The sequence below is a fragment of the Giraffa tippelskirchi genome, chromosome 8 (assembly GCF_054371585.1).
Source record: "Giraffa tippelskirchi isolate mGirTip1 chromosome 8, T2T-mGirTip1v1.2.pri, whole genome shotgun sequence".
Taxonomy (NCBI): domain Eukaryota; kingdom Metazoa; phylum Chordata; class Mammalia; order Artiodactyla; family Giraffidae; genus Giraffa; species Giraffa tippelskirchi.
In genome coordinates this window covers 149,579,168-149,603,677 of record NC_137282.1, presented here as the reverse complement: position 1 = coordinate 149,603,677, position 24,510 = coordinate 149,579,168, and the positions used below count along the sequence as shown (strand labels likewise).

Here is a 24,510-nt window from a genome sequence, read left to right as displayed (position 1 = left end):
GTAGATGCTTCATCAAGTGGTAGTTGTTCCAACTTTATTATATTTTGTATCTTCATAAAGCAAGATTGTGGATCACAGGCCAGGTCTTTAGTGTCTACAGACTGAGAGCAGGTGTGGAGGGCCTGTCATCAAGGGGAGCTTCCTGATTCTGAGGACACTTTAAAAGCTGGGTGACCCACACTCCCAACATCCTGCACGTCCCTTAACTTGAACGTATCACAGCATCGTTGCTTCGTCTGGACTTCCTGATGGTATGCAATGGCAGTTGGTGCCAGTGTGGTGCAGAATACAAGATGGAGATAAAGTCAGAAGGGAGGAGAGACAGAAGGATCTATGAGTAAATAAGAACTGAAATTCAGAGTATTTAACCTTTTAATCACCTACAATAAGTAAATGATTGAGAGAAGCCCATGTTAAGATACATCTATTGATAGAAAACTCCCCTCAACCTTGTTTCTATCTACAGTCTTCAATTAACCCTTTACCTAATTATCAACTTCGATTCTCTTGACTTTCTTTGGTTCTCTTGGTTGCTTGGCCACTGGTTTTTCATCTGCATAATTAATCTCTGTGTGACTTTCTCTCATACCATGTGTGCAACCAAACCTATTACTTTCCCTATATTTCTGGCTACTTCCAATCACTTATAGACTAACTGGTTGTAGACGGCACTTAATGGAGAAGCTCACTCTGATCAGCAGACAATTCAAGACCACCCAGAATGTTCCTCTAAACCATTTTTCCAGCCTCATTACCATCATTCATTACAACAAGCCCTTTAATCAGGGCACCAAGTTCCCAATTTCCATGCTGTTGTTTTTTTCTCACTGGAATAATCCTATTTCTTTCCATCTCTTCTTTACCCTTCGCGCCCCCCACCCCCGCCACTTCCCACCCAACACACACACATAAACCAGAGCCTCCAACCTCCAGCTCAAAAAATGTGGCCCCTGCCTTCTCAAGAAACAACTCCACTGCCTCTCCCAAGGCATTTTCTTCAGACGCCATCCCACGCCACATCTAACAGTATTCTCAGCCTTATTCTTAATGATATGCATGGTTAAACTGAAGTTCCCCACTCCCCAGAGCCTAGCTCACGGCCTGACATAGAGGGGCCACTTGACACAGGTATTAATGAAGGGGCAAATGAACGAATGAGAGTGAACAGTGAAAGGGAAAATCCCAAACGTCAAATAATCCCAAAGTAATCTATATGTGACTTTGGAATGTATTTTATACACACATTCAGAGAACATCAAACAAAACTTCAAACACAGCAATGAGGCCAGCCTGTGCAGATCCCAGTTGGGTGGGGTGGCCTGGGAAAAGGGTGGGAATCCTAACAGGAAGGGAGGAACTTCTCACTAGGCAACAGCCTTTCCCCAGCCTCAGTGGCTTATCTAGAAATCAGAGAGACTCCATATGGCTTAGAGCTCAAGGGTGCAGGGCTGGGTAATGAATAAATGATTGTAATGCCTTTGGAAATGGAAGTGCCATGCAAATACTAAATGATAATAGGAGAAAATAATCATCTTCCATTATCTTCTTTAAAGATGTAAATGACATACTCTTTTAAATCTAAAGTGGGTTCAAGAAACAGCAGCATGCTGAACAGGGAGGGGCACCAAGTGATCCTGCAAACCCATTCAGCGTTCTGAACACAATTATAGTGCTGACCATCAGCCCTGAAAACAAATTACAGTAGCTAATAACAGGGAACGGTAATTAGAATGTTTTTAGAAAATTACTTGGACACAAAATTGTCAACAAAGACCACTCAAATATAGCTGTAAACAGCTTAAATAACAGAATAATGCAGTGACCTATGCCCCCAAGTGACACGAAGAAGATGTTAAACACATTCCGGGTCCCAAATCACTGTCTTCCAAAGTGATTGTGTATATTGTTTTTAACCTCAGTCTTCGTGGGTCATCCCAAATGAGGTGGAGCGCCAAGTGCCCTTGAACGTTCTGCTGTTTAGTAAAGTCTTATCCGGGTTCACTCGTATATTCTGGATAAGTCTCCCTTTCCCCGCTCCTTTGCATTCTTTGTTATCTTTGGCATTCGTTTTTGAAAAACATGCGCCTCACTTGGAACAAATCCATTAAAGCAAACAACCTTAAAACTTTCCCAACCGCCCCTACGGCTGCGATCCGCAGGCGCCCTGATGCTGGAGGGGCTCGCCTCCCAGGGGTTACAGCGCTTGTGGGGATCCTGCTGGAAGAGTTCCTTAACTGTAATAGAATCTGACATTTACGTATCTCAGTTTTAATTCCCTGCAGACTGGTAACAGCTCAGGCCCGTGATAAGTAAGTGGGGGGATGGAGTATAGAGAAAAAGGAAAAAAAAAAAGGCATGGGTGGAGGGGGATATGGAACAGGAGACAAAGGACCCATTGCAAGCTTTGAGATTGAAACACGTTCTCATCACTCTTTATTAGTAACAGAGCAAAACCAAATTCCCCCAAACAAGAAGTTTGAGGAAGAGAACTGCTTCAATAAAAAGTTGCCACTTTTGGGGGGAGGGCTCAGAAAAGCTCAAGTTTAACTCCTCATTTTTTTGCCTGTAATGGAGAATGGAGCAATTCCTTGCAGTTGTGTGCATCTGTGTGTATTTTAAGGCAAAACAAGTACCAAAAATATGTGTTTAAAAGGAACCATATTCAGTGGAATTCTTTCTGAAATGTGTGTTCCACATCCTTCTCTGACTAGACAGCATCCCAAGGAGGGTCAGTGTCTTGTAATTGAGAGCTCCAACGTCATTATTAGAGCCAACTGCCAGAGAAAATGCTGGACTATAGTTATGCTTGGCACCTAATATGAAGTCATTTTGAAAATGGTTTGGTCCACTTCAGGGTGGTTTTCTCTACCTCTGGACTTTACTGTCAGGCTAGCTAATTGCACTTTTCACAACCCCATCCACTTTTCAGTTTCATACTTCTTACCATGCTATGGCCTAAAACTCTTAACTCCTAAGAACTGTAGCCTAACTGGCTTTCAGTAGGAGCCTGTGAGTAAAGTGACACTCACTGCTTGCTAGAAACTTTGTATTTTTCACTTTTGTTCTTGGACCACATTCCAAAGATCTGACCTGACTGTATCAATGGGGTACCACTGAAATTAATAAAAATTGCTAATTATAGCACAGAATTTAGGCATCTGATAGAGATTTATATGAGATACTCAGATTATATAACCTTTTTTTCTATTTTCTGGCTTTTAGTTTGATATTTTCAGGATGACGCAATATGTTAACATGCTATTTATATCTAATTAATTTGTAAAACATCCACTAATAGGATTAATATAATTATATTACAGAGAATTTGTTACATAGAGGAACAACAACCCTAAAACCCATAGTCCTGAATCTTAACCTTACCATGCCTTGCACTTTGGGGTATTTCTTTGTCATGCATACACATGCTTTTGCAAACATACTGACATCTTCTATACAAGTTTATATCCTGGATTTTGAAATTATTGAAGTATAGTTGATTTACAATGATTCAGGTGTACAGTAAAGTGATTCAGTTATGCTTGTGTATATATACTATTCTTTTTCAGATACTTTTCCATTATAGGTTATTATAAGATACTGAATATAGCTCTCTGTGCTGTACAGTAGGTCCCTGTTATCTCTTTTATATATAGCAGTTTGTATCTGTTAATCCCAAATTCCCACTTTATCCCTTACCCCTCCCTTTGGTTTTTCTGTTTTATAAATAAATTTTTTTTTTTTTTTTTTTAGATTCCACCTATAAGTAATACCACATGGGATTTGTCTTTCTCTGATTTCACTTACTGTGATCATCTCTAGATCCATTCATGTTACTGCATTCTTTTTTGTGGTTATCTCATTTTTATGGTTGAGCAATATTCCATTTAGATTGCCTCCACGCTTTGGTTATTGAATAGAGCTATGGATATTGGAGTGCATGTATCTTTTCAAATTAAAGTTCTTATCTTTCCTGGATGTATGGCTAGGCATAGGATTGCTAGATCAAACGACAACTCTATTTTTAGTGTTTTGAGGAACCTCCATACTGTTTTCTGTAGTGGCTGCACCTATTTACATTTCCACCAGCAGTATAGGAGGGTTCCCTTTCCTGTCTGAGCCTTTTAATTTATTGTTGGATTCAGTTTGCTAGTATTTTGAGGATTTCTGTGTCTATGTTCATCAGTGATATTGGCCTATAATTTTTTGTGTGATTTTTTTTGTTTTTTTTTTTGGTCTGGTTTTGGCATTAGGGTGATGGTTGATGGCTTCTCAGGATGAGTTTGGTAGTGTACCTTCCTCTGCAATTTTTTGAAATAATTTCAGAAACAGGTGTTAACTCTCCTTTAAATATTTGGTAGAATTCCCCTGTGAAGCTATCTGGTCCTAGACTTTTGTTTCTTGGGAGTTTTTAAATTACTGATTCAATTTCAGCACTGGTAATTGGTCTGTTCATATTTTCTATTTCTTCCTGGTTCAGTCTTGAGAGATTGTACCTTTCTAAGAATTTTTCCATTTCTTCTAGGTTGTCCATTTTATTGGCATATAGTTGTTCATTGGAGTCTCTTTGTATTTTTACACCCTGTGTTTAAATGCACCATGTCATGATAAAGAACTTGTGGTATATATATACAATGGAATATTGCCCAGCCATAAAAAGGAACAAATTTGAGTCAGTTGTAGTGAGGTGGATGAACCCAGAGCCTGTTATACAGAGTGAAGTCAGAAAGAGGAAAATATAATATATTAACACATATATATGGAATCTAGGAAAATGGTACCAATAAACCATCTGAAGGGAAGGAATGGAGACACAGTGATTGGACTTGTGGACACAGTGGGGGAGAGGAGGGTAGAACGAATTGAGAAAGGAGCATTGACATGTATACACTACCATATGTGAAACAGACAGCTCAGCTAGCTAGTGGGAGGTGCTATAAAATACGGCCCAGTCTGGCACTCTGTGACGACCTAGAGGGGAGGGAGGCTCACGAGGGCAGCGATATACAGTTATAACTGATTTGTGATGTTGTACAGCAGAAACCAACACAACATTATAAACCAATTATCCTCCAATTAAAAATAAAAAATAAAATCCACTATCTCATAACTAGTTTCCTTGTTGCTATACACACACACACACGTCTTCATGGCTATCCTTTTATTTTTTAATTGAAGGATAATTGCTTTACAGAATCGTGTTGGTTTCTGCCAAACATGGCTATCCTTTTAATGACAACAGATTATTCCACTGAGTAGCTATATAGTCATTTACTTAAATATTTTCTTATTATTGGGACTTTAGATTATTTTCACTATTATAATAAACCTGCCATGAACATCTTCCTGAACATAGCTTTTCCATACTTGCTTGCTTGCTTGACTTGGGATTTTATCCTTAGGAGTCTCAGAAGTAATATTACTTAGAAAAAGAGTATGACAACTTAGAACCAAGTCTTAGAACAGAAATTTTTGAATGGGTGTTGGTAACCTTGGATAGCAACGGAGCACAGCTCCCAACCAGGTGGCATGCATCCCAGAGATGAGAGGTACCGGGTCAGGGGAAGGTGTTCCACAGCTCTGCTGCTACGCTTCTAGTCATACCGCTCTACAGTGGGAATAGAGGCTCAGGAATGTTTTAAAAAAGACAATGTGGAAAGTGTATTTGGATCACTGCTGAAATGAAGCAGCTATGTGGAGAAATCTATATCATGGCACCACCCATGTTCAGGATGATTCATGGGAGGAAAAAAAAGGGAAAGAACTAGCTGCAGAGAATCCTTATGTAAGTGTTCATCCAGAAAAACTCTTTATTATTTTAAGACCAACTAGCAACTGCCTTATACTTGTGTTTTTACTGAATGCCACATGAATGCACTGGGATGGTTTTGACAAGTAACAGAAGATCCAAACAAGAGCCTAAACTGGAAGGGGTTTTATTATTTGACATAATAAAAATCCATAAGAAATAATAGTATGAATAATCATTTCATAAATAACATTAAGGACTAAGTCCCAGATATTATTCTATGCTCTCAACTTGTATTAAGTCATTTATTCCCTTGTATAAAGCTCATGATGTGTCCCCAACTTGAGATGAGGCAACTCAGGTATGAAAAGTTTATTATTAAACTTTACACAGATATTAGGTGTGAGATCCAGAATTTACACCCAAGCTGTCTAGCTCCTACTCTTTTAACTACTATAATAGGACTATTGTCTAAATAGTTAATTCATTGGTTCCATAATTTCGTAAATGATAGAACACACCAACTCAAGCATGCCACTTGATTTATGGTCGGTATGCATTCTGATTTGTTGGTGTCTATAGTGTACTGCGTTTAAATATTTGCTATATCACCTTTGGACCTAGATAATTTCCAGTTTTCTCCTTTGCCATCTTCATCACATCAACAATAGCTTCCTTCATGGATAAGAGAGGTTCATTAATTTGAAGGATCACAGATATGGTGATGTCCAGCAAAGGTGAGCTAGACATTTTCTTTTAAGAAGCTAGGTAGTAAATTCTAAAAGTACAACATACATACACAAATCTAAAATGTTCAGCTTGATAAATTTTTACCAGAACGTTCAAGTTATCACCACACAAAGATACAGAACATTAGTGGAATCTTAAGCCCCCTCTGAGATTCTCATAGTTATTCTGATGAAATTCCCCACTTTGCTATTTTATTAAACATGTTGGTCATAGTTACTTTTACTTCCTTGTCTGATTATCTCAGTCACCCCTAGGTCTAATGTATGTTTCTATTTGTGGTTTTTTTTTAGTCTATCCCATTTGTTTACATACTGCTTGATTTTTTTTTTTTTTAAATTGACTGTCAGGCATTGTGTATGAAAAATTGTAAGGCTCTTACTAATGATGTTTTCATTCAAAGAGGATTTAATTCTTTTCTGAAAGGCAGAATAATTTCAGCTCAACCTGGTTTGCCTCAGGGTGGATCCTAGGCTTTGTTAGGCTTGATCTTTTCATAGTTTGTTCTTGCTCTCATAGTTGAGTCATCCTAGGGGGCTCTCAACAGTATCTGGGCCCTTCAGTCATGTTGGGCCTCAAACTTCAACCTCTATCTATTCATCCTCTTTGGAAGCTCCAAACCTGAACTTTTTCCAGTCCAGAGAGATTGTCCCTGTGGCCAGCTGTCACCTTCTTTTCCACCTTCACTCCTTACACCATTGATGGGTAGAAGTAGAATGTCCTGATGGTGGGGGAAAAAAAATACAGGGCTTCTTTCCCCTCTCTCCAGAAATTTGGCCACTCAGTTCCTGTTTGCCTTCATTGTTCTTCTATGGCTTTCAGTAGTTGGTTTAAATATTTTATTCAGCCTTCATAAGGAGGGGAAAAGGGGAAAGTCTATCCAGTATGCCCTCAACTGAATACTTCTTAGGCAGTCCCTGCCACTGGAACTTAAGTGACTCAGTGACAAGGGCAAAGAGACCATCATATACAGTTAGACAAACTTGGGCACATGAGACATCTCAGCCAAACTGAGACTCTGCCAGAAAATAATGAGAGGACCTGGGATTCCAGACTATTAATGTGATGGTGCTTTTCCTTACAAGGACTATCATATGGGGCTTTCTACAGTCTTAATCTCCAGACAGACCCACCTTCTGATAGAGGCACTTCTTTTCTGCTTTGATTCCATTAGTTTACAAGCTCCTCTGGACTTATGCTCTGCCTCTGTGTGTGTGCACCTGCTCAGTCGTGTCCAACTCTTTGGGACCCCGTGGACTATATAGCCCGCCAGGTTCCTCTGTCCATGCGATTTCCCAGGCAAGAATCCTGGAGGGAGGCTGCCATTTCCTTCTCCAGGGGAATCTTCCCAACCCAGAGATCGAACCCACCTCTCCGTCACTGGCAGGCAGATTCTTGATCACTGACCACCAGGGAAGCCCGCCTCTTTGTATCACCTATCTAAACTGTGTTTAAAATCTAGATAAGGGAGGTTCTACTATTAAATCATTTGATTTTAAATGGAATTTTCTTACGTGAAACATTAGAAATAACATAATAACATTAAAAATTGTGTTACGATGCATCATAAAACTTTGAAATAATGGACAATCTTCTCAATACCCATAACTCCAGAAACTTTTAAAATTTTCTACAGGAAGTTTATATTATAGAAACCTATATAAATTATTTATAATTGGTTTTTTGGTTTTTTCATTTTTTAAAAAGTACTTAGGTTCCTGGACAAGATGGTAGAGCAGAAGGAACTTGTGCTCACCTCCTCTCACAAGCACACCAAAGTCACCACTAACTGTTGAACAGCCGTTGATAGAGAGAGACTGGAACCTACCAAAAAAAGTATTCTATATCCAAAGACATAAAGAACCCATAGCAAGACCACAAGGGATGCACTCTCAATATAATCAAATCCCATATCCCCCAGATAGATAGGTGACCTACAAACTTGGGAATACTTATATTGCAGGAGTTCTCCCACAGGAGTAAGCTTTCCGAGCCCCGTATCAGGTTCGCAGCCTGGGGGTCTGGCATTGGGAGGAAGAACCCTCAGAGCTTTTGGAGACCAAGGGGGCTTGATTACAGTGTTCCACAGGACTGAGGGAAAGAGAGACTCACTCTTGGAGGGTGCACACGAGGTATCATGTGCCCCGGGACCCAGGGCAAAAGCAGTTGACTTTAATAGGAACCTTTAAAACTATCTGAAGAGATAATAGCTGAAAACAGCCAAGAACAGGAAGTGCAGGGAGCTCCATACAGGATTAACCCAGGGAGGGACATGCCAAGACACGTGGTAATCAAACTCACAAAAATTAAAGATAAGGGGAAGATATTAAAAGCATAAGGGAAAAGCAATAAATAACATGCAAAGGAATCCCTATAAGGTTACCAGCTTGAGTTTTTAGCAGAAACTCTGCAGGCCAAAAGGGAGTGGCAGGATATATTTAAAGTGATGAAAGGGAAAAAACTTATAACACTACTCGACCCAGCAAGGTTCTTGTTCAGGTTTGATGGGAAATCAAAAACTGTACTGAAAAGAAAAGCTACGAGAATTCAGCATCATCAAACCAGTTTTATAACAAATGCTAAAGGAACTTTTCTAGGTGGGGAAAAAAAGGTCACAACTAGAAACAAGAAAATTATGAAATGGGAAAGCTCATTATGAAATGGGTAAAGGCAAACATACAGTAAAGGTAGGAAATCACACACAAATATGTTATCCAAGCCAGTAATTGTGAGAGGAGGAGTACAAATGCAGGATATTTGAAGTACAGTTAAAATTGAGATCAGCAACTTAACAATCATATATATATGTGTGTGTGTGTTTTATGTATAAAAACTGAGTCATTTTGCTGTATGCCTGAAACCCAATAACATTGTTAAATCGACTATACTGCAGAAAAATTATTACTTGGACATTATAGTGTGTTAGTCGCTCAGTCGTATTCAACTCTTTGCGACCCCATAGACTGCAGCCCACCAGGCTCCTCTGTCCGTGGAATTCTCCAGGCAAGAATCCTGGAGTGGGTTGCCATTCCCTTCTCCAGAGGATCTTCCCGACCCCCGGGTTGAACCCAGGTCTCCAACACTGCAGGCAGATGCCTTACCATTCGAGCCACTTGGCCATTATAGGATGTCTGGAAAATTACAGAAATGCACCACGAAGAAGAAAATTAACTCCAGTCTCACCATCCGGGGATTTTATTGCCTTGCTAACTGTTGGAGAAGACCCATATGATATTTTTTCCTCTGTCTCTGTTTCCGCACAACTAAAATAGTTTCAACACTGGGGACATTTTATACATTTTCAAAACTGTTTAAATCTTTATTTTTTCCTTTAAGATACAGATAAAAATTATAGTAGTAGGTTATCTATTAGGACTTTTTATTTAAATAAAAACTATAAAAGTGATAATTTCTTCATATTATTTTGACAGTGTTTTTCTCCATTTGAATCATATGACCACACATCCTGGGAGTTTTGAAGAAAAAAGTTAAATAAAATTTTATGCGAGTCAGGTCACAATGAAAACAAACAAGGAACTCAAGGATAATACGTGGCATTTCACACTGTCATGCTTACAACTTCACAGCAACCTTTGAGATCAAACTGTGACATTTCCAGACTGAGACTCCAAAACTCTAAACCCTCCTCCTGTTTTATTTCACCAACATATGCAGAATATTGGTGGTCTCGTAAGAGAAACCTGAATAGAGAGAGGAAATAAGCCAACATCAGGGAATATCCTAGAGAAAGAAAACCATGATTTCCTTTCTACCAGAAAATGTAGCTGCTCAGCTGAGATTTGTCTTTGCTTGTGCAAACCATTTATTGGGGTGTAAAAAGAAAATATTAAAACTTAAGTTTTATTTTATTAGAAAATATTTTCTCTATATATCTTGTATGATATATATTAGTATAGTAGGATATATGTATACTTTATAAATTATTATGTATATTGGGGTTAACTAAAATTTGTATATATTACACAAAAAGATATTCTCATAATAGAAGTACACAAGTAAAACATTTGGAGATCACTATCATCCTTCAAAAGTACTTTTTTACTGGAGTCTGAGCTTTTAAGTGGTGGAAAATCATATCCTCACTGGAAAATACACTGTTTAAAAATGTTATGTCTTTTACAACAGAACTAAGTTGAAGCTGAAACTCCAATACTTTGGCCACTTGATGCGAAGAGCTGACTCATTGGAAAAGACCCTGATTCTGGGAAGGATTGGGGGCGGGAGGAGAAGGGGACAACAGAGGATGAGATGGTTGGATGGCATCACCGACTCGATGGACATGAGTTTGAGTAAACTCCGGGAGTTGGTGATGGACAGGGAGGCCTGGCGTGCTGCGATTCATGGGGTCACAAAGAGTCAGACATGACTGACCGACTGAACTGAAGTGAATTACTGAATGAAGTCTAAGGAAGAGGACTTCTTTTCCAGCCCCTTCCCTGTGCTAATGGAGAAGAGCTTCACTCACTCATTCGGCAGGTACTGAGTGCCACTCTGAAGAGCAGCGTCCCAAGCACAGGGAAGGAAACAGGAAAAAGACCCGGTCCAGACGATCATCTGTCATCCAAGGAAAAGGGAGGTGGGAGCTCTTAGTGCAGACTGGGGGTATTGGGAAGAAGGTTTCCAAGTGAGAGATTTCCATGCACAAGGGAGAGCCAGGCAGTCCTGGACAAGGAACCGAACAGAGCCACGCAAGCGCAGGAAGTATTTGAGCTGTTGGAGAAAGCCGATAGTTCAGAGCCCGGAGCCCAGTGCGCTCAGAGCGACGAAAGGGCTCTAGACTGGACTGGAAAAGAGACCATAACAGTTCCTGGATATTGTGCTGAGTCTGAGCAAAAGCTTTGTAAAAATCATACTGCTATTCCCATTTTTATACTCAGAGAAGCCTGGTCACAGGTGTGTATAGAACAGAACTGGCTTCTAAGCCGATGTTCTTTTCACTTTTCATTTATAACGTCTAGCCATATAAAAAGAAAAATGCAACATCTCCTTGAGTTATGAGAAGAAAAGCAAAAATAAACAAATGGGACCTAATTAAACTGCAATGCTTTTGCACAGCAAAGGAAACCATAAACAAAATGAAAAGAAAACCCACAGAATGGGAGAAAATATTTGCAAACAAAGCAATAGATGAGGTATTAATCTCCAAAATATACAAACATCTCATGCAGCTCACTATCAAAAAAACAAACAACCCAATCAAAAAATGGGCAGATGATCTAAATAGTCATTTCTCCAAAGAAGACACACAGATAGCCAAGAGGCACATGAAAAGATGCTCAACATCACTAATTATTAGAGAAATGCAAATCAAAATTACAATGAGGTATTACCTCACAACAGTTAAAATGGCCATCATCAAAAATTTTACAAGCAATAAATGCTGGAGACGGTGTAGAGAAAAGAGAACTCCCCTACACTGTTCGTGGAAATGTAAATTGGTACAGCCACGATGGAGAACAGTATGGAGATTCCTTAAAAATCTAGAGAGTTATTCCACGTGATCCAGCAATCCCACTCCTGAGCATATATCCAGAGGAAGCCATAATTCAAAAAGATGCATGCACCCAACGTTTGTGGCAGCACTGTTCACAGTAGATAGGACATGCTGCTAAGTCACTTCAGTCGTGTCCGACTCTGTGCAACCCATAGACGGCAGCCCTTCTCCAGTGCATGAAAGGGAAAAGTGAAAGTGAAGTTGCTCAGTCGTGTCCGACTCTTAGCGACCCCATGGACTGTAGCCTACCAGGCTCCTCCATCCATGGGATTTTCCAGGCAAGAGTACTGGAGTGGGGTGCCATTGCCTTCTCCGAGATAGGACATGGAAGCAACCTAAATGTCTATCAACAGAGGAATGGGTAAAGAAGATGTGGTACATATATACAATGAAACCTTAGTCATAAAAAAGAACAACACGATGCCATTTGCAGTAACATGGATCGACCTAGAGGTTGTCATACTGAGTGAAGTCAGATAAAGACAAATATGGTATCACTTATATGTGGAATCTAAAGAAATGGTACAAATGAACCTATTTACAAAATAGAAGTTGAGACACAGATGTAGAAAACAAACTGTGGTAACCAGGGGAAAAGGTGGAGGGCTAAATTGGGAGATTGGGATTGACACATATACACTACTATATATAGAATAGATAACTAAGAAGAACTGAAAGCACAGGGATGTTTCAATACTCTGTAATGACCTATATGGGAACAGAACCCTAAAAGAAGAGTGGATATATGTGTGTGTATAACTGACTCACCTTGCTGTACAGCAAAAACTAACCACATTATAAATCAGCTATTTGTTGTTGTTTAGTTGCTATGTCATGTCCAACTCTCTGCGACCCCAAGGACTACAGCCTGCTAGGCTCCTCTATATTTCAATTTAAAAAATGCAATATAAAATGTTTTTCAGCCTTGTTGCTTAACTGTCATGTGAGTTTAGAAGAGGTAAATTGAAACACCTAGTAAGACTAAAGAGCCCTTTTGTCCTTTATATTATCAGGCCTTTTAAATCATCATGTGTGGAAACTTGCTGCAGCGCTCACAAAGGCTGTCATTAAAGCATTAATGACAGGGACTGAAATCTCTGTACCTCCATAGCCCTATGTCTGACATAGTACCTGGGCCCTCACAGGTACCTAATAAGGAAGGAAAAAGAAACTAGTTTTTCTGTTTTCCTTTTAGAGTAAAGAAGTCCATAAAATTTGAATTCAGTCAAGGAAGTGGATTAGGGAAGGGCTCAGTCGCTTCAGTCATCTCTGACTCTTTGCAACCCCATGGACTGTAGCCTGCCAGGCTCCTCTGCCGTGGGATTTTCCAGGCAAGAATACTGGAGTGGGTTGCAATTTCCTTCTCCAGGGGATCTTCCCAACCCAGGGATGGAACCCGCATCTCTTGCGTCTCCTGCATTGGCAGGTGGATTCTTTACCAGCGCGCCAGCTGATTAGGGAATCATGCACACAAATACATTTGCAATCAATTTATGTCCCTTTACTGTGGATTTAGAATTTTCTTTATGAAAACTAGGGTTTTTGAATATCTAGTTGACAGCTACCTACTTATAGTAATGGATAGAACACAGTGATGGGAAGTCTTACGGGAATTAGATTTAGGTAAAATCTTGGTTCTATGCATCAGTTAACCATGGATAAGACTATTTCACCGTAGATATTTTCTAGAAGTTTCATTTTTCTCCTCTGTGACATTGGAATATTAGTACTACTCTGCAGGGTTGTTGGAAGGCTTAGAGGTATAAACTCTGTATTTAATATAAAGTCTCTTATCATGTAGTAGGCACATAGTTGTTGCTATTACTGCTATTTTCTATTTTAACTTTTAAAAAGTCAGTTATACTCCTTGACAAATAGTCATTTTGATGGATGGTATTCAAGCTTGTGAAATCTGTGAATCTGTTCTATAGCCATATAATTTTTTCAACCTGTGTAAGTTTAAATACAGAATAATCCTGTTGGTCTGGGTTGGCTCAGTTGTTTCCTGTCTGTGAAAATATCACCGTTTGTTTAATAGCTTTTGTCAGAATGGGGTTAAGGCAACCTACAGAATAGTAGTAAAATTGGGTTTAAACAAATCTGTCTGTTTATACTTAATTCTCTCTACTTACTGATAGAATGAACAATTTTATTAGAAAATAATCAGCGTGTGGATCTCTTTTTTTCTACATTCACTCCACCTTCACCACACAGACCCTCTTAATCTTCCAGTGATTCTTGTTGAGTTGGGTTCTTAACAGATAACAATGAACTTTAAGCATAGTATTTACCACACTCTTCATTCTCTGGGGAAACTGATTTGATGGAAACAGCAGATTTGGAGTTCTGACCTGGGGCAATGTAGAGAATTTACAGAAAAAATAAATAACTCGGCAGAGTAAACAGTTATCTTTTGAGAACTTATCATTCCCTCTCCAGAAAAGGCTAGCAGAGTGATTCTTCTGCTTATGTATCTTATTTTGTTGGAGACATAAATCTCAGTTATAAAATCAGTTGAGGACCTGCAACTTTACAAAACACATGCATGTGGGCTTCACAGAGTTCCTACAGATCAGAGCATCCGGCTTATTCCCATTCCCTCAGGAATGTTTCATTGGAGGCTTGAGACACGTGAATTAATAGGGTTCACGATCTCCATTCTGTTTTTCCTCTTTGCAGGTCTCCTAAGAGGATTAATTTACGCATCCTATTTCAATAGAGACTTTCACACTAAAAATGTCAAATTATTACCCACATCATTTTCTGTCACTTATTAGTGAAGTCTCAATTGCCAAGTCCCCCTTTCACCTGAGAAGTTCACGTGGGAGATGAGTGCTGACTTTTCCACAGTCACCCCACGGAAGCTCAGCACCCGGGAAATTCTGTGTGCAAACCTCAACCTGCAGACAAACGGTCCTATCTCACCCTCCAGTCCTTCAGTAAAGACAAGTTTTGTCCTGCTTCGTAGTGGGTATGTGTTAAATTCTAACAATCTAGTCTTTTTGCCTTTTTATCAGCCACACAATCCCCCAAATTGTTTGCTTTTCAATAGCAATTGTTTGCTAGTCAAAAGCAATAAAAAATAAATAAATAAAAATGGAAACAACCCATATGGTAATGAGCTCTTATTCTGTGGCGAGAGTCCAGCGGTCTTTGCAGAGGGTCCCTTGTAGTTTGCTGGGCCTTGGCCAGTGCCCATGGGAGGACGCGCAGGGTGGGAGGACCCACGGCCTCTCCCTGCGGCAGTGGAGCTGAGCTGACAGCGCTCGGTCAAGGCCTGGTGGCCTTGCAGAACTCCACCTGAGAACCCTGATTTGGGCCCCTTCTCCAAATGTGCCCACTGATTTATAAGAGGTTTCCCCTAACCTTTACAGGGTGGTTGAGACTAGGTCCAGAGAGAAAGTAGAACGGTGATGGCCAGGGAGCTCGGGCGGGGGCGAGAATGGAGAGGCATGGTTTAGCAGACACAGTTTCAGTGTCTCAAGGTGAAGAGAGTTCTGGACAGTGCTGATGGTTGCACGACATTATGAATATGTTTAATACCGCTGAACTTAAAATTACTTAAGATGGTAAATTTTATGTTATGTGGATTTTACCATGATTTTTTAAAGTGGGGGCAAAAGAGTAAGTCCAGCGTTATCGCCCCACCTTTAAAGGAAACAGGCTCAGTGCAACTTCAGAGTCTGGGCTCAGACGCCATCTTGTTCATTCTCGTCCTAGTTTCCTCAGAGGGCAGCTCTTGGCCTCCAGCCATTGGTCCCATTCTCACAGGAGTCACGGCCTGTACCCACCTGTGGGACCCTCTGTGCAGCTCACGTTTGGGGGTTGGAGAGAAGGGCCCCGGGGTGGCTTGGTGACTTGGTGGGACAGGCTCATTCGTCTCTGTGCCCAGGCCTCCGTCTACAGCACAATTTGGAAGCGGCTCTATCTTGGGGAACTTTCATTTTAGATGATTTTCTATTGAGGGAGAAGGTAAGATCAGTGCTCTGATGCTCTAAGAATTCAAGGTACCATCAGAATGGCCACCAGCAGAAAATCTACAAACAATAAATGCTGGAGAGGATGTGAAGAAAAGGGAACCCTCTTGCACTGTTGGTGGAAATGTAAATTGATACAGCCACTATGGAGAACAACAAGGAGATGCTTTAAAAAACTAGGACTAAAACTAGTTCAGTGGGTCATATGGGGTCATATACTCCCACTGCTGGGCATATGCTCTGAGAAAATCATAATTCAAAAAGACACATGTACCCCAATGTTCAGAGCAGCACTATCTACAACAGCCAGGTCATGGAAACAACCTAGATGACAGGTGAATGGGTAAAGATGTGGTACGTATATACAATGGAGTATTACTTGGCCATAAAAAGGAGTGGATCTGAGTCAGTTGTAGTGATGTGGATGAACCTAGAGGCTGTCACACAGAGTGGAGTAAGTCAGAAAGAGAAGAACAAATACTGTATATTAACGCATACATATGGAATCTAGAAAAATGGTACCTATGAACCTATTGGCAGGGCAGGAATAGAGACGCAGACGTAGAGAACAGACTTGCGGACAAGCAGGGAAAGGAAAAGGGGGAACAAATTGAGAGTAGCACTGATGTATATACACTACCGTGTGTAAAACAGCCGGTGGGAAGTTGCTTGTATAGTACAGGGAGCTCAGCTTGGTGCTCTGTGATGACCTAGAGGAGTGGGATGGGGCTGGGGGTGAGAGGGAGACTCAAGAGGGAGGGGATAGATGTTTGTTTATAGCTGATTCATGTTATTGTACAGCAGAGACCAACACAACATCGTAAAACAATTATCCTCCAATTAAAGATTGAAAAATTCAAGTATCCCAAACTTCAAAGCTTTTCCACCCCATGACTTTTTCCTAATCCACCTCTCCTCATAAACTTGCCAAGGAGAGAGAAGCTCTGACCTACACTGCAATTTCTCTCCCTCCCCCGTACCTTTCCATGGTTTCATATAATTTCCTACACTCTTCCATCCCCCTCCTCTGCTTTACTTTTCAACCTTAGCACTCATGACTGTCTGATTTACTATAATCGTTGAAAAATGTATATTATCCGTCTGCTTTTTAGAACATATACCCCATGATGTTGGATCGCCCATCCTTTTTGTTCATTCCTGTATCTTGGGCCCCTAGAATAGTGCCTGGTACGGATTATGTGCTCGGTGATCGTTTGTTGGATAAACGTGAATGAGGAACAGACTGAGGGCAGGTCCAGGGCCATTTACTGCCATTCCTGACTCTGCTCAGGGGAGGACACCCAGCTCATCTTTCCCAGGGGCCACATGGTTCTCCATGGTGGCACCTCTACAGTTCATCAGAGGTGCCCCTCAGACTCTGGTTGTGCCCCTGACAGCCTGAAATCTGGTGGATCTCCTTTTCATTGGTCACTGACCTGGTGGAGGGTACCACAGTGAAGGGGTTCTTTGTATGCATAAACTGAGTATCTCAAGCCTCACCCTGTGTACAGCCAAGGGAGACTATTCTGACACTGAATCATCAATCCGAGGCGCTCTCAACTCCCACCCCTGTAACTGCAGGCCCTCGACACCTCTTCCTCTCTGTATTTCTGACACATTGTTCCATGCAAACTTGGCCAAGGCACCTCCCCACCATCCCTGCTGCCAGTGCCCTCCTGAGGAAGGTCCTCGTGACGTCAACCACCTGAACCACTTGGGAGTCACCTCTCCTCAGCCCTGGAGCTTCTCTGTGGACTCTAGGGAGGTGAGAACGTGTAAAGAACCTGCCTGCCAGTGCAGGAGACACAAGAGACATGGGTTCAATCCCTGGGTCGGGAAAACCCCCTGGAGAAGGAAATGGCAACCCACTCCAGTATTGTTGCCTGGAGAATCCCATGGACAGGGTTGCAAAGAGTCGGACATGACTGAAGTGACTTAGCGCACGCGCACACACACACACACACACACACTGCTTCTGCTCAAAACTTCACTGACCACAGCTCCTCTGGGGTCTGGGTCTGAGAGTTTTACAGGCAACCCCTCAGGTTGGTGGGGAGTGGGGTAGAGGACTTGTTCATCTTGCTTCTCCTTCCAGGTGCTCACACAAAGTAACACCCCTTGACTCCTGCACCCAACACAGATGTGTCTGTGCAAACTGATTTCAGGGACTGGGTACATGCAGTTGTCACCGATGGGCCGTAAGTTTCCAGCCTCTGACCCAACAGGACCCCCCCATGTAGCTCATCTTTGTCTTTTTAGAGGGTCCCCTAGGGTGCCGATCCACCCTCTGTTTCTGACTCAAGTTCACGCACTGTGGATCAGGAGGCAATTCTTAGCTCCCGCACCCCCTGCTCAGAACACCATCCCAGCTCTCTTAGGCAGTTCTGGGAAAGCCTGCTGCAGGTTTCTGTGCCCTAACCCATCTGTCTATCATCTGTCTTTCTTTCTATCCTTCTTCCTTTCTTTACACACATGCTCACTGAACGAAGCACAAACAACCACAGCCCTAATGGATTGAGGGCCACTTGCCCTAAATTCAAAAATTAGTACCCTTCATATCACAGCTAAGAGCTACCTGGTAGAGGAAAAAATATATCATTCTGAAGTCATCCCCCCGTGATGTCTTCCTTTACTTCAAAATCCAAAATTATGCCCTTTTCATGTCCCTTCCATGCATGTAGCCCCCATCCCCTCCCTACACAAAGTCTTGGTCAACCTGTGACACACATAGGCCTTGAGGTTGAAAAAAATGTGGATTTTAACTAACTAATATGTATATCCTTCAAAAGGGAATATGCTGTGTTCAGCATCTTTTAATGATCTGGTTGTAGCTAAAAGATGCCTATTAGTTGTCAGCAGTGGGACCAGGAGATGTTATTGACTGAAGCGACCGAAGTTTGGTGCCCACCTCTGAACAGTGAAGGACAGAGGTCCTCGAGTTATAAATAAATCCCCAGCAGTGAGCTCCATGAGGCCTCTCCTACACCACACATCTCTCTGCCGGTGTCAACGTGCCCTGGGCTTGCTGACTCTCCTGTTACTTTGCCCACATGCCCTACTTTGCTTTAGGACAAACACGTTTGCAGAAGCTCCCAACTCATGCTTCTCTTTAAAAATGACTCGAAGCTGAAAAAACAGTGACGATCAACTGTTGTCAGAGGAGGAAGAAAAATGTGGAGGGCTAGTCAGTGCTGGGAAAAGTGGCACTAAACTTCCACCTGGAAGTATCAACTATCTTTTTCCAAAGACTGTTTTTAAACACCCACCCCCACCCCGCCCCCCAGCTAGTTCTCACATAGCAACAAGACAGTCTGCCCAAGTGGGGCAGTGGACTGCCTCTAAATCTCTGATACAGGAACCTGCAGGCCTCAAGCCAGTTCTTTGCTAGATAGTGGCCTGGCGTGCTGTCTTTCAGGCTCCGTTGAAAGTCCACAATTTTTATAAATAAACGTTTCTTGTGGAAAGGGTGTTTTAAGGTTGCTGTTTTGAGAGCCTGTTTTTCCAGAAAATGTGAACTGTTTTTATTATCAAATGTCTTTTAGCCTTGTGATCTGAAACAAAGTATCACAAAGGTCTGGATGTCATAAACGTGAAAAAAAAAAAAAAAAAAACCTGCCTACACCATACACCAGCATTTTAATACATGAAGATGTCAATTTGTAATTAAGGCTCAAATTTTCAATCACCTAAGTGGCTGACACTGATGCCACTTGGAATCACTGTTGATTTATTTATCCTGGAATAAATGCAATGCCATTATGTCTTGGTGACAACAGAAATAAGCTTTGGCCAGGTCTGTACATAGTTTGGGGATGAAGAAAATAGGTTTTGAAAGGCAATGGGCATTGCTGATTATAGATTTTTATTAGGAACAGATGTGGGGCCCTGGTTTTCAGCAGGAGACAAACTTATTGAAACAAGCAGCTGACTAAGAACCATATAATATCTTCTTTTTTAGGACAGAAAAATATTAACAAATTGAATTCAGAATCTTTTTCTTCAAGGGGTCGCCTAACCATCAAAAACAAACTCTAAGATACTTCTTTATGCACATGTTGAACAGCCCACAACAAACACTGTTTGTAATAAGCAATCTCCAGGCTGAGAAAGAGGTTTAGAAAGAAATTATATAAAGAACTTCTTTTACCACTGTGCTTCAGATTGCTAACTCTAACCTAGAGTCTGTCACACAGAGTGAAGTCAGAAATAGAAAAACAAATATCATATATTAATACATATATGTGGAATCTAGAAAAATGGTACAGATGAACCTATTTGCAAGGCAGCAATAGAGACACAGATATGTGGACACACTGGGGAAGCATAAGGTGGGATGAATTGGGAGAGTAGCATTGATGTATATTCACTACCATGTGTGAAATAGATAGCTAGTGGGAACCTTGAAGCTCAACATTAAGAAAGCTAAGATCAGGGCATCCAGTCCCATCACTTCATGGCAAACAGATGGGGAAACAATGGAAACAGTAGCTGACTTTATTTTGGGGGGCTCCAAAATCATTGCAGATGGTGACTGCAGCCAGGAAATTAAAAGGCGCTTACTCCTTGGAAGGAAAGTTATGACCAACCTAGACAGCATATTAAAAAGCAGAGACATTACTTTGCCAACAAAGGTCCATCTAGTCAAGGCTAAGATTTTTCCAGTAGTCATGTATGGATGTTAGAGTTGGACTATAAAGAAAGCTGAGCGCCGAAGAATTGATGCTTTTGAACTGTGGTGTTGGAGAAGACTCTTGAGAGTCCCTTGGACTGCAAGGAGATCCAACCAGTCCATCCTAAAGGAGATCAGTCCTGGGTGTTCGTTGGAAGGACTGATATTGATGCTGAAACTCCAGTACTTTGGCCACCTCATGCGAAGAGCTGACTCATTTGAAAAGACCCTGATGTTGGGAAAGATTGAGGGCAGGGAGAGAAGGGGACAACAGAGGATGAGATGGTTAGATGGCATCACCGACTCAATGGACATGAGACTGGGTAAACTCCAGGAGCTGGTGATGGACAGGGAGGCCTGGTGTGCTGCGGTTCATGGGGTCGCAAAGAGTCAGACATGACTGAGCGACTGAACTGAAGTGGGAACCTGCTATCTAGCACAGGGAGCTCAGCTCGGTGCTCTGTGATGACCTAGCGAGGTGGGGTGGTGGGTGGGTGGGAAGGAGATCCCCGAGGGAGAGGATATATATATGTGTGTGTGTGTAAACACACACACACCTAGCTGATTCATGTTGTTGTACAGCAGAAACTAATACAACATTGGAAAGCAATTATACTGTAATTTTAAAAAGTCATAATTGTAAAGAACTTTCAACTGTGTCAGATCACTTCACTCTAAATTTGTTTACGGCTGCCCCATTTAGCAGTTTCATCCTCTTAGGATGGAGCAGTACCAATGCTAAGTTACATACTGTATGATCGTTTTGTGTATTACAGGCCTATTTCCCTCCCCCTCTAAGGACAGAGTGAGCATTTTGGATTACTTACTGCCCAGTTTGAGGCTGTGTCAGCTAAGGCGAGTGTCGACATTACAGATGATTTCCATCTGTCTCTGCCATCCTCTTTTGTCCCCAGTCATTTATTGAGACATCCCCCCCATTTCATTTAATAACACTTCCCAGAAATTTCAGATGATGCCTCCAGTCATATGCCATTGGCCAGCACTTATTCACATGTCCATACTTAGCTGCAAAAGGAGTCTGGGAAATGGAGAGTCATCCTGAGTGGGCCATGTGCCACGTTAAAGAATCAGGGTTCGACTTTATAAAAGTGAGGCAGGCTGGGACCCAGGACCCTTTGCTGCAATGCTTGCTCCTGGACAGACGTCTCCTTGAACACCGACAGTAACTGTGTGCCTGTGCAGATGGGGCACATTCTACAAAAAAACCCAAAAAGCACAAGTGCCATTTCTGAAGAGCCAGGAGCAAGAACGAAGGGTCGGGAACAAACAGCAGGGTACTGCACACACCCCCTGCACACAATGCCACCAAAGGGGTGGGCAAACCACCGAAGCCACCCCTCAGGCCTGACTCCTGGACACGCCCCTACCCTTACCCCATATAAGGAACCAGGGTGCTCTGCCTTGGTGAGTGAGCAAGCAAGGGAACCTGTTGTTTGCTCTCACTCCCTGCTTCTGCAGCAGGAGCCCCAAGAAAACCTTGCCTGAATTTCCTGTCTAGCCTCCGATCAGCTTCTATGATTAAGGAGGCCAAGAACCCTGGTGGGTAACAGAAGGGGAAATGGATACAGGGATTAACTAGTAGGCTGTACCAATGACTTGTACCAATTTACACTATCATCAAGGTATGAGAGTTCTTTTCCTCCATAGTGTATTAAAATCTGGTATTGTCAGACACTTTGATTTTGTCAATCTGATAGACACTCATCTATTAAAAAAAAAAAAAACTTTTCATATTCATATAGTACTGCCACTGCCTTCCCCTCCCGGACAACCAATCTATTTACATGCTTAGACGCTCAGTCATGTCCAGCTCTTTGCAACCCCATGGGCTGCAGCCCACCAGGCTTCTCTGTCCATAGGATTTCCCAGGCAAGAACACTGCAGTGAAGTGCCATTTCCTCCTCCAGGGAATCATCCTGACCCAGGGATTGAACCCATGTCTCTTATGTCTCCTGCAATGGCCGGAGGATTCTTTACCATTAGCGCTACCTGGGAAGCCCCTAATATATTTAATATATATTCATATTATACAGGATAGGTAGTATTTGGTATGCTATACAGTCCATGGGATTCTCCAGGCCAGAATACTGGAGTGGGTAGCACCTTTCCCTTCTCCAGAGGATCTTCCCAACCCAGGGATCAAACCCAGGTCTCCCGCTGAGCCACCAGGGAAGCCCAACTGGTACGCACCTATTTTGAATTCTTCAGTTCATAAAATGGTGTATTACATGTCTCTTTTCACCAAGCACTGTCTGTTCAAGGTCTTGCTATGGGCACAGCTATTCTGTTGCTTCTGCATCACATCCTGTGATTTTCACCCATACATCTTACTTGTCCATCCTCTCACTGACGGACACTCAGGCTGTCTCTAATTCTCCGACATCACTTATGCCTTACAACAAACTGAGGTTCAGGGCTTTCCTGGTGGCTCAGTGGTAAAGACTCTACCTGCCAATGCAGGAGACATGGGTTTGATCCCTGATCCAGGAAGATGCCACATGCCCAGAGCAGCTGAGTCCATGTGCCACAACTATTGAGCCTGTGCTCTAGAGCCCGGGAGTCCCAACTACTGAAGCCCACACGCCCTACAGCTCGTGCTCTGCAACAAGAGGAGCCGCCACAATGAGAAGCCTGGGCACCGCAATTAGAGGGTAGCCCCCACTCGCCACGACTAGAGAAAAGCCTGTGTGACAACGAAGACCCAGTGCAGGCAAAAAATAAATAAAATCATGAAAAAGAAAACCAAGGTTCAAAGAAGTTAAAAAAAAGTTAGTCCCAAGTCCACAAAAACAGACATGTGGCTAACTGGTACATAATAGAGAGTCCAGGAATAAACTCACACATCTACAGTCAATTAATCTTCAACAAAGGAGGCAAGACTATACACTGGGGAAAAGACAGTCTCTTAGGCAAGTGGTGTTGGGAAAGTTGGACAGCCGCGTGTAAATCAATGAAATTAGAACATACCCTCACATCCTACACAAAAATAAACTCAAAATGGCTTAAGCACTTAAATATATAAGACTTGATACCATAAAACTCCTAGAAGAGAACATAGGCAAAACATTCTGTGACATAAATCATACCAGTGTTTTCTTAGGTCTCCCATGGCAACAGAAATAAGAGCAAAAATAAACAAATGGGACCTAATCAAATTTACAAGCTTTTGCACAACAAAGGAAACCATAAGCAAAATGAAAAGACAACCTACAGACTGGGAGAAAATACTTGCAAATGATGCAACCAACAAGGGCTTCATTTCAAAAATATCCAAACAGCTCATACAGCTCGATTAAAAAAACAATCAAAAATGGACATTAGACCTAAACAGACATTTCTCCAAAGACATACAGATGGCCAACAGGGACATGAAAAGATACTCATCATCACTAATTAGTAGAGTATAAAAGCTACAATAAAGTGTCACCTCACACCAACCAGAACGGCCATTATTAGTAAGTCTACAAATAACAAATGCTGGAGAGGGTGTGGAGAAAAGGGAATCCTCATATACCATAGGTAGGAATGTAAATTGGTGCAGCCACTATGGAGGTTCCTCAAAAAACTAAAAACAGAGCTACCTTATGATCCAGCAATCCCACTCCTGGGCATATACCTGGACAAAACTATAATTCAAAATGATACAAGCTCCCAAATGTTCGCAGTGACACTATTTAGAATAGAATGCCCATCATTAGATGAATGGATAAAGATGTGCTATGTATACACACACACAATGGAATACTACTCAGCCATAAAAAAGAATGAAACTTGCCCATTTGCAGCAGCATGGATACAACTAGAGATTATCATACTAAGTGAAATAAGTCAGAAA

General features: G+C 41.7%; 1 protein-coding gene across 14 annotated transcripts in view; it reads left to right on the top strand.

The window, feature by feature from the left end:
• CDKAL1 (CDKAL1 threonylcarbamoyladenosine tRNA methylthiotransferase) overlaps positions 1 to 24,510 on the top strand; it is a 918,695-nt gene that overhangs the window by 828,536 nt on the left and 65,649 nt on the right. For 2 of the 14 annotated variants that reach the window (XR_014061591.1, XM_081518025.1), the window contains one exon: positions 14,688 to 15,105. The exons of 11 other annotated variants lie outside the window; for them this stretch is intronic. Coding sequence is in view for 2 of the 3 variants with exons in the window: in XM_081518025.1 (XP_081374151.1) it covers positions 14,688 to 14,785 (98 nt within the window). In the remaining variant the exon portion in view is untranslated. Of the gene's footprint in view, positions 1 to 9,924; positions 10,371 to 14,687; positions 15,106 to 24,510 lie in introns of those variants that run through there. One more of the 14 variants, XM_081518027.1, reaches the window with a different exon arrangement.